The sequence below is a fragment of the Colossoma macropomum genome, unplaced genomic scaffold (genome assembly GCF_904425465.1).
Source record: "Colossoma macropomum unplaced genomic scaffold, Colossoma_macropomum, whole genome shotgun sequence".
Taxonomy (NCBI): Eukaryota; Metazoa; Chordata; class Actinopteri; order Characiformes; family Serrasalmidae; genus Colossoma; species Colossoma macropomum.
Window position 1 is genome coordinate 1 of NW_023495708.1, and position 10,290 is coordinate 10,290.

The window sequence follows — 10,290 nt, forward strand, 5'->3', positions numbered from 1 at the left end:
GTGTAGAGACTCTGTACTGATCCATCTGTTTCTCCTTCTGCAGGTGTTTTCACTGCTCCACTCAGAGGAGTCTATTACTTCAGGTTTAATTTACTTGGAAACAGCGCCTCACACTGGATAGGTGCATTTCTATTCAAAAATCGAGAGGAAATCTTATATCTGTCTGAATTCCCCAATGGAAATAATGCCTATGTCTCTAATGCTGTCACTCTGCTGCTGGAGAGAGGAGATCTTGTGTATGTTAAGCTCAGAGGTGACCATCAGGTGTTTGATGACAGTAGCATCCATTCAGTTTTCAGTGGCTTTTTGCTTTTTCCCATGTAAAATGGTTTGACAGTTGAAAAAAAGAGAAAGTTGCCTTTGTCTCACACTTCTCATGCAAAAAAAAAAAAGTTCTATGTGATATTTTAAACACATTTTGCTTAATTCTGAAGTGTATTTTGAAAACTACAGTACAGACATACATTATTTGGAGTGGTCCTTTGTAGATGATTAATAAACTCTTTACAGCTTATCTGTGACACATCAACAACATATCAGTGAAGTAGCAGCAGTGAAGCATCTGAATAAGATCTAAGATGTACTGTTAATACATTACTTTAAGTAGATGTACTGTTGATATTTCACATAGTAAGTAGTAAGTAAGTAAAGTTTATTTATATAGCACTTTTTTACAACAGCTGTTGTCGCAAAGCAGCTTTACAAGGAAATCAGCATTACAGAAAGAAATCCTGGTCCAAGCCCCCATGACTGTCGCCAGTGGCGACAGTGGCAAGGAAAAACTCCCTAACAGCAAGAGGAAGAAACACTGAGAGGAACCAAGACTCAGAAGGGGAACCCATCCTCCTCTGGTCGACACTGGATAGTAAACATTGTTAGTACAAAAACAGGGAAAACAGGGGGAGCAAATGATTAATTTGATTAGTTCATGCAGCAGCAGCGGCAGCAGCAGCAGCATCAGTGGGGTCAGGTTGTGAGGGTGAGGTTTGCACGGCGAGCAGTGGCACCCGATCAAGGCAGAAGAGGCAGCAGCCTCAGAACGCACAGGATGGGCAGCTGTTCAACTCGGCAAAGGAAAGAAAGGAAAAACACACAGAGTCAGTTTTGCGATGGGACCAGGACCTAACCTGGTCATTTCATTAAGCAAACCCTAACTTTTCCCAACCGTGCCCAAATCCTAACCCTCAACCTGGTTCCAGTCCTAACTGTAACCTTAACCCCAACCCAAAATCTAATCTAAACCCTCACCCTGGCCCTAATCCTAACCCTAAACTTAACCTCAACCCAAAACCTAATCCTAACCGTGGCACTAATCCTAACCCTAACCTTAACCTCAACCCACAACCTAATCCTAACCCTCACCCTGGCCCTAATCCTAATCCTAATCCTAACCTTAACCTCAACCCAAAACCTAATCCTAGCCCTGGCCCTAATCCTAAGGGTCACCTTAACCTTAGCCCAAAACCCAATCCCAACCCTCCCTCTGGCTCTAATCCTAACCCTAACCTTAATCTCAAAACCTAATCCAGTGAAGCTCCAGGTACAGAATGATGTCAGTGTGTCTGTATCAGTTTGTTGAGGATGTTGATGGTCTGTATTAAAGCTGTTTCATGTTCAGTTCCGCTCAGATTAACATCTACAGATCTGAACCAAATAAAGTGAAAAACAACTGAATTATAATGAGATTTTATTTACACAGTTAATTAAAAGTCTCTTGATAATCTACTAAATGTATTCATTGCTGCTACATTTTTGATATGTTGTTGATGTTACTGAGAGGATTTATTTCATCTAAAATTGACCACTCGAAAGAAAATGTCACCGCTTTTCACTCAGTTTCCTCACCAGCTGGGACTCATGAAAATATGTTTACAAAACAGTGAAGCTGACTGAATATTACTTATTACTATGTCTTGTCTTTGTACAGCTTTTGTTTAAATGTAGGTCAAAGTGGATTTATAAACCACTGTTTTCTGTTTTTGCAAGGAAACAACTGTTTAAATGTGCAAAGAGCAGTAATGATTTTATGAGAATTTACAAGGAGGATACAACAGTTTGCTCAGAGAAAGACTTTACTGCTGTTTACAGTTTACAGTTAGGAAGACTTTATGTAAAAACATCATTCCCTCATTGAATACAGTGCCAGTGGCACATTGCTGGTGCTCTATGACAACAAAGGCCTCGGATGGTTGCACAGCTGAAGACTTGTATAATGGAAGAATGTCAAAAAACTCCATATTTAAGACTGAAGAAATTCCCCAAGTGTTTATTAAACATTGTGGTAACACTTTATTTGGATGCTCCACTGTAGATGCTTGGTAAATGCTCAGTATATCTTTAAGTAAAATTCAACTAAATTACTGTTAAATGCAACTGAACTGTAAGTGGAGGGTTATTTGGAGGATCCACTGTAGAAGCTTTGTGAAGGCTCAGTCGGTTTATAAGTAACATTCAACTAAATATCTATTCTCCAGGGTATATTTTGGTTTGTCCATCTGAATTTACATGACATAAGGCAAATTAAGTGTGCTTAACCCTAAGCACAATGTTGTTGATAATCAACTGAACCTCACCAGAAAGTTTGTTAATGATTTAAGTATCTGTAGAGCATCTATTGGGGACCATCCAAATAAAGCGTGACCAATATTGTTAAAGGGAAAAATGCTGTAACACAAGGACACAACGATAAACCTGCATCTGTCCCAAAATAATGTTTATATCGCAAGATAAACACACAATAAAACACCAAACATTGTGCTTTTGTCCTGTTTTCAATTTAATACAGATCAAACCATTTACTAATCACTGCTTTCTGTTTTTATTAGCATTTCACACACTGTCCCAACTTTTTTGGAACTGAGGTTTGTAATCAATTAACAAACTGGGTCGTTTTTCACCCACCTTTTTGGTTGAGTGCCTGTCAACAAAATTGCTGACAATTTGTTAGCCTCTCACTGCCCCATTATTCAGTTTCTGACCACACGACCACTCCTACGTTGATTCACTACTTCTAGCTTCTACTTCTTGTTCGGTTGAGAGTGGTCAAAAATATCCAGCCAATAGTGACTCTGTGGTCAGAAATGGGTCTTTAATGAAGGGCAGGAGAATGGCTGAAACAAACTGTGAATCAACCCCATGTCAATGGTGTAGTTAGAAAGGGAGTGTTTTTAATAAAGTGGACAGAGAATATAAAATTTATAAAGATATTCGTAACTGAATGTCTACTGACACCTAGATTGAAGCATAAGCTTAAACTCGTGCTATGTTTACAAAAACATTTACACCAATTTTTCTGATGTTTATGAGCTCATTTATAACCGTTAAAACAGTGAAAACAGTAATAAACAGTTTACACCACATCAATAAACAGACATTTATAACTGTGTAAAAACTCAAACTTCAAACCGTCGTTTAGGTAAGTGATTCAAATCTGTCATTAATGTGACGAACCGGCGTCCTGAAATGACCCTCATGAGCTCATCCTACTCAGTAACGACACATGAATGAATCACGTTCATCATCAGCACAAACTAACGAGCAGAACGAGCTTCGCTGAGAAGATCATTAACTCTGATCAGCTCTCAGCTTCATTATTAGAGCGAGACGAAGGAGAAAAAGGTGAGATGAGCTGCTTTTCCACCTTTTATAGGCTTTAAGTTCTGTGTTGTTGTTATATATTACATACATATTCAGATTCAAAAGTTATGGCACATTTTAAAATTTTGTTTTTTTCTTTTCTTTTCCCAGTGGGTTAAACTCAGCAAATAAAATTCTGCATTAAACTGTGCAGAAAATGCCATATTGCCAAAGTGTGCTTTCTGAAGGGGACGTGTTAGTGTTCAATTACAAATTGGGACGTTACAAATGAGGGGGTGTTTACATATGACTGTATGCCCCTGATCCATATAGAAAATATATGTTTAGTGCCGGAAAATTCCATTTAATAAAGCCTCGTTATTAAAAGCAGTTTACACAGAAAACAGCAGAAAACCACTGAAAGTGCAATGGTTGTCACTGTTGTCATGAATCTGACTGTTACGTCTGAGCTTAACATACACATGATCTCCTTGCTGCAGCAGCAGAGTGGCTCCACCAACGGCGTACTCAAATGTTTCTTTTGGGTCTTCAGTCACATCAAAAATTTTCTCTTTATTTTTATACAAACACAGAGCCAGCCTGTTTGAACTGCTGTAACCAAGTACATTAAACCTGAAGTAATAGACTCCTCTGAGTGGAGCAGTGAAAACACCTGCAGAAGGAGAAACAGATGGATCAGTACAGAGTCTCTACACCACCAGAGAGAAGAACCAAACCAGACATCAGACACTGTCTCTGTACTGACTGTGCATTTACCTGTGATTGGGCTGAAAGCGTTTCCAATGTTTGTGATCTCTTTGCTGAAAACCAGTATGGTGTCGACACCTAAAGGCCCGACGTAGCCATTTAAGCCTGAAGCAGATGAGAACGCCACCTTTGGTCTGTCTGCATGAACGAATGAATGAATAAGTCATTTTTGACACTGTTTTGATGTGTTGAATTTTGCTTGTAAGACTTACTTGCATTCTCCTCTCTCAGTGCTTCCACACCCACTTCAGTAGAGACCACCCTCCCCTCCAAAGCTGTGAGACACACACAACAAATAAATAACTATCCAACCAGCTAAACGCAGAATCAGATTATTGACCAAATGAATCAGTTTCATTAAAGCACCATTGAGAGTCATGATCAGCACTAATACGAGTAAAGAGTGTAGTGACTTTACACTGGATGTTCAATAAATAAATAAATAAACAAACTTGGTCACGATCAGATTAAGGACCAACTGAACCACTTTCTTTAAAGCACCAATCAGGAATCAGAACTAGGACTGAATCAAGACTGAAGCAGTGACTTTACACTTTTCACAGTCTTGTAGTTCTGCTGTCTGCTGTGTTTGTAACTGTTACTGTAGTTTTTGGTTGAGGGTTAATTTTGTGTTCATTGTAGGAATCAGTAGAGCCTCTTCACTGACATGGTTCTAATTTGCATAAACATAGCAGGGTTTCTTTCTAGTAGAGGAACCTAACAAGCATTCCACCTTCATCACAATAATATATTTATACTCAGTAATTAAGATGTGAGTAAAATTGATTTGGAAAGTTTAAAAAGAATAATTTTAAAAAGTGCTTTGGAGCCCAGCTTTGAAATGTTAGAACATTTTGCTTCTAAATCTAAAAATTTTGTCAGGTCCTGGGTGTGTTGGTTTGACACAGCAGCATATTTTATTCAGTTTGTCCTGATTTATTAACATACCTCCATTCAGTCGCTTCAGCTCCTCCATTTGGTTCTCAGTAGTCAGCAGTCTGTTGTTCATGGCTTAAACACAATAATAATAATAATAATAATAATAATAATAAAAAAAAACATTACAGTTATATGTAAAAGATTGGATGCAAAAGTTTGAACAATACTGGTCAAATTCCATGTTTTCTCGGTTTTTAAAATGAAAATAAGTGAACACGTTTTTACAGAGAACACATTTTATTAAGGCATCCATTTTCTACAAATTTTATCACACGACTTCTTTTCATTTGCTGAAGTGAAACAATTTTAACAACATGTGAGCTGACATATAGATTCAGCAATAAAGGAAACATTTTGTTGAGTTGTCATTCACTGACCAGATAAAAAAAAAAAAAAAATGTGACTAAAAAAATTACTTGGTTTTGCATTTTTGCTTAAACTAAACCAAAATCTCCCTTAAAATGATCTATTAAAATCCATGATGTGACCTGCTAGGTCCTTGTGGAGCTGGTGTGGAATGACCCAACAGCATTTTTAATTTAGTTTGTCCTTATTTTTATTTATTTATTTATTTTTTACCTGAATTCTCCAGTGTCAAGTCCAGCAGTCTGTTTTTCAGAGCTTAAACACAAAAATAACAGCAGAAGCATTTAAGTGAAGCAATGTTAACCAACATAAAAGTATGTTAATCATTACAAAACAAAATGTAGACATATGGAACAATTTAAACCTGATGAACCATTAAAACTTTTACACATCACTGCTGTTGGAACAAAACCTTGTATCTCCATTTTTGTCTATTTTTCAGTTTTTGACATAATTTGAAAATACGTGTTACCCCTTGTATTATCTGTGAATTTCATGATGAATGAACCAAAAGAAACGACCCAAAACAATGTGGAAAAATGTCTGGTTCCACAGACTTACATTAAAAGTAAAGTAGGTTTTTTCCTTCTCCTGTAGAGTTACCATTTTTTGAGATTTTCTTCCAACAACAGCGATTTAAAAAAAGTAAAATGTTACATTTTGCAGAGTTGCTGGACATTGACTGATGTTCATTTTCTTCCACTCTTGTTACGGGTTCAGGAAAATAATTTAGAATTTTTTTAACTCACTTTCAAATGTCTGGATTTACCTGTGTTCTCTTTCTTCAGCTCCTCAATCTGACTTTGACTAGACTGCAGTCGGCATTGAGCGGAAGTGAGCTGCACCCTCTGCTCCACCACCATGTCCCTCAGCTCCCTCAGCTCGGTCCACACATCAGGCTGGATGCTGGTTTGGTTTGGATTCAGCTCTGATCTCTCCACATGACTCTGGTTCTGAAGCCAGTTCAGTCCAGACTGTGTGTCCTCCACTGTGAGCTGGTCATCACCTCTCTGGAGCTGAACACAAGACAAGCAGAACCAAAGCAGAACCACACTGACCCTTATCCTGAGATATTTACAGTGTATAGAGTCTCTCACTGGAGTCCTTTTATACGGTCACTTCAGACTGAGTGTCACCACGAGTTCAGATAACTAGTGTTAATATTTAAAAGCTGTCCTTGAGATGTCCTTTTTTTAATCATTGTATTGTATTTATGCCACTGAAATTTTATGACTGAACACTAGATACCAGTATTGTAAAATAAATGAAGGCTGGTAAGGCTCTACAAAGCTGGAGAGGGAGGAGCTGGAGATAATTCAGCTGCGCATTTCCTCAATTCATAACAGGGTTATTACCATTTTGAATTTTATTTACGTATTATTTTATTCCTTTATTTTGGGTTTCAGTTTTAGTTTAGTTTCAGTTCTTTTTACGGCTGCGTTATGGAAGCCATGAAGGATTAGATAGAAAGAAAAAAATTACATTTCTGAGTATAAGCTCTACTTCTCCATCACTACACTACTCAGCCAGAAGGTTAATGTAAAATAAATAAATAAATAAATAAATAAATGAATAAATAAAAGCTAACACTTAGCATGTTACCTCAGCTTTGACCACAAGGGAGCAGCTACCCTTCAGACCAGGTTAAAATAAACAAATAAATAATTAAATAACTGGGGAGCTAACTTGCTAACAATAAACAAGCTAGTGCTAAATCATTTTTTAAACCTGGTCAAAGCTTGTTTAGCATACCAATTGTTAGCCTTTTCCATCTCTAGTGAGTGATGCTCAGCAGTATGTTACCCAAAACTGATGCTGTCCTAAGCGTTAGCCTTTTTTTTCGTACAATAAAGAAAAAAAGGGAGAAAAAAAGGGTGAAATTGTAAAACTGAAACATTTGAAGTGTCAGTTCTAGGGATAAAAACCCTGAAGAGAATATTATCTGTCATAATAGGAACTACAGTTTTTGTTCTAGAGCTGTGACTACTAGAACCATAAAGTACTTTACAGTTCTGCTTAGAATTCGCACATGGTTTGATTGTAAGAATCGATTAATTTACCTACTATGGGTATAATTCAGGACTTATGCTTCTATCAAACACTATCAAGAGTATCTAGACAAGCAGCATGTGACACTCTGTAGACATGTATATATCATGACCATACAACCAATTTCAGTATTGCTTAACTCAGTTCCTTGCCTTGACGCATCTGCTTTACTCTTCAAGTGTTCAAACATATGCACTTGATCTTTATTAGTCCATTTGCCTTCTGTTATTAATCTCAGTGTCACTGATCTCTGCTAAAGCCTGAGTAGACTGATAAATCAATGTGATCAGTTATTAATCTCAGTGTTACTGAGCTCTGATAAAGCCTGAGTAGACTGATAAATCAATGTGATCAGTTATTAATCTCAGTGTTACTGAGCTCTGCTAAAGCCTGAGTAGACTGATAAATCAATGTGATCAGTTATTAATCTCAGTGTTACTGAACTCTGCTAAAGCCTGAGTAGACTGATAAATCAATGTGATCAGTTATTAATCTGTGTTACTGAGCTCTGCTTAAGCCTGAGTAGACTGATAAATCAATGTGATCAGTTATTAATCTCAGTGTTACTGAGCTCTGCTTAAGCCTGAGTAGACTGATAAATCAATGTGATCAGTTATTAATCTCAGTGTTACTGAGCTCTGCTAAAGCCTGAGTAGACTGATAAATCAATGTGATCAGTTATTAATCTCAGTGTTACTGAGCTCTGCTAAAGCCTGAGTAGACTGATAAATCAATGTGATCAGTTATTAATCTGTGTTACTGAGCTCTGCTTAAGCCTGAGTAGACTGATAAATCAATGTGATCAGTTATTAATCTCAGTGTTACTGAGCTCTGCTAAAGCCTGAGTAGACTGATAAATCAATGTGATCAGTTATTAATCTGTGTTACTGAGCTCTGCTTAAGCCTGAGTGGACTGATAAATCAATGTGATCAGTTATTAATCTCAGTGTTACTGAGCTCTGCTAAAGCCTGAGTAGACTGATAAATCAATGTGATCAGTTATTAATCTCAGTGTTACTGAGCTCTGCTAAAGCCTGAGTAGACTGATAAATCAATGTGATCAGTTATTAATCTGTGTTACTGAGCTCTGCTTAAGCCTGAGTAGACTGATAAATCAATGTGATCAGTTATTAATCTCAGTGTTACTGAGCTCTGCTAAAGTCTGAGTAGACCGATAAATCAATGTGATTATCAGTTATTAATCTCAGTGTTACTGAGCTCTGCTAAAGCCTGAGTAGACTGATAAATCAATGTGATCAGTTATTAATCTGTGTTACTGAGCTCTGCTTAAGCCTGAGTGGACTGATAAATCAATGTGATCAGTTATTAATCTCAGTGTTACTGAGCTCTGCTAAAGCCTGAGTAGACTGATAAATCAATGTGATCAGTTATTAATCTCAGTGTTTCTGAGCTCTGCTAAAGCCTGAGTAGACTGATAAATCAATGTGATCAGTTATTAATCTGTGTTACTGAGCTCTGCTTAAGCCTGAGTGGACTGATAAATCAATGTGATCAGTTATTAATCTCAGTGTTACTGAGCTCTGCTAAAGCCTGAGTAGACTGATAAATCAATGTGATCAGTTATTAATCTCAGTGTTACTGAGCTCTGCTAAAGCCTGAGTAGACTGATAAATCAATGTGATGATCAGTTATTAATCTCAGTGTTACTGAGCTCTGTTAATGGGATGACCAATCCAATGATTTTTTCAGCAGTGGACATGTTTGCAAGTGGTAAATTGTGTAATCTGAAAACTTTTCTTTTCATATATTGTAATGGAATACATTACTAAATATATTTAGGACACTGTATTCAGTATTCAACCTTCACTACTTTTTTAAAGTATTTTGCTCAGCTCTAGGCTTGACATGTCCTCTCACTTCTCCTTCTCAAGTACAATTTCTCAAGAAATCAGTCACTGAGTATTTGTATAATTACAGCATCTAAAATTCTGCTGACCAATCGCTGATGACCAATAAATCAATTTGCTTGACAAAGTTATAGTGACATTATTATGACAAAATTATAGTGACAAGGGGCTTCAGTAAAATTCCGTAGTGACTGTCTAAAATGTCAATTCTAGGGATAAAAACCCTGAAGAGAATATTATGTGTCATAATATGAATTACAGCAGTTTTTGTTCTAGAGCTGTGACTACTAGAACCATAAAGTACTTCACAGTTCTTCTTAGAATTTGCATTGGTTTGATTGTATATGTAGTAATACAAGGGACAGCCTCATAACGCCTATCAACAGGGTACTTATACATCTCAAATTAAGTGAAGGTAATTAAGGTGGCTCTAGTTTAAGAGGAAGTTAAAATAATGCTTCTTTGAAAAATGCAAAAGAAAGAGCTTCATTAACGCAAAATTTTTTGATATTGATGGTGAACATCAGATATTATGGCCAGTCGAGTTGCAACTTTATCATTAGTCATTAGTTGTGCAGCACTTACTTTCAACACCAAGAATACGGCTAAAGTACTGTAGGAAGTATTGCACAATGGAAGCTATGGAAGCAAAATATTCAGTTGTTGTTTTGTTTGCATTATCATCACCAGGAGTGCCACTGCATATGACAATCCCAACATGCTA

The 10,290-nt window shown here is 37.0% G+C and overlaps 1 protein-coding gene across 1 annotated transcript; it reads right to left on the reverse strand.

The window, feature by feature from the left end:
* Positions 1–3,900: 3,900 nt before the first annotated feature.
* LOC118802841 (complement C1q-like protein 2) lies at positions 3,901–6,742 on the reverse strand. The gene is made up of 6 exons (XM_036563267.1): positions 6,419–6,742; positions 5,863–5,904; positions 5,293–5,355; positions 4,557–4,619; positions 4,354–4,482; positions 3,901–4,249 (listed from the first exon to the last, which is right to left on the reverse strand). Exons 1-6 carry the CDS (start codon positions 6,510–6,512, stop codon positions 3,969–3,971), a joined length of 672 nt encoding a protein of 223 aa, XP_036419160.1. The 5' UTR covers positions 6,513–6,742; the 3' UTR covers positions 3,901–3,968.
* Between the last annotated feature and the right edge of the window lie 3,548 nt (positions 6,743–10,290).

Bases quoted from the DNA above. Each gene is read 5' to 3' on its own strand.
- LOC118802841 (XM_036563267.1), bottom strand. From the start codon at position 6,512: ATGGTGGTGGAGCAGAGGGTGCAGCTCACTTCCGCTCAATGCCGACTG. The intron at 4,620-5,292 runs GTATGTTAATAA...TGTGTCTCACAG, and splicing joins GCTGAAGCGACTGAATGGAG to CTTTGGAGGGGAGGGTGGTC. The intron at 4,483-4,556 runs GTAAGTCTTACA...TCGTTCATGCAG, and splicing joins ACTGAGAGAGGAGAATGCAA to ACAGACCAAAGGTGGCGTTC.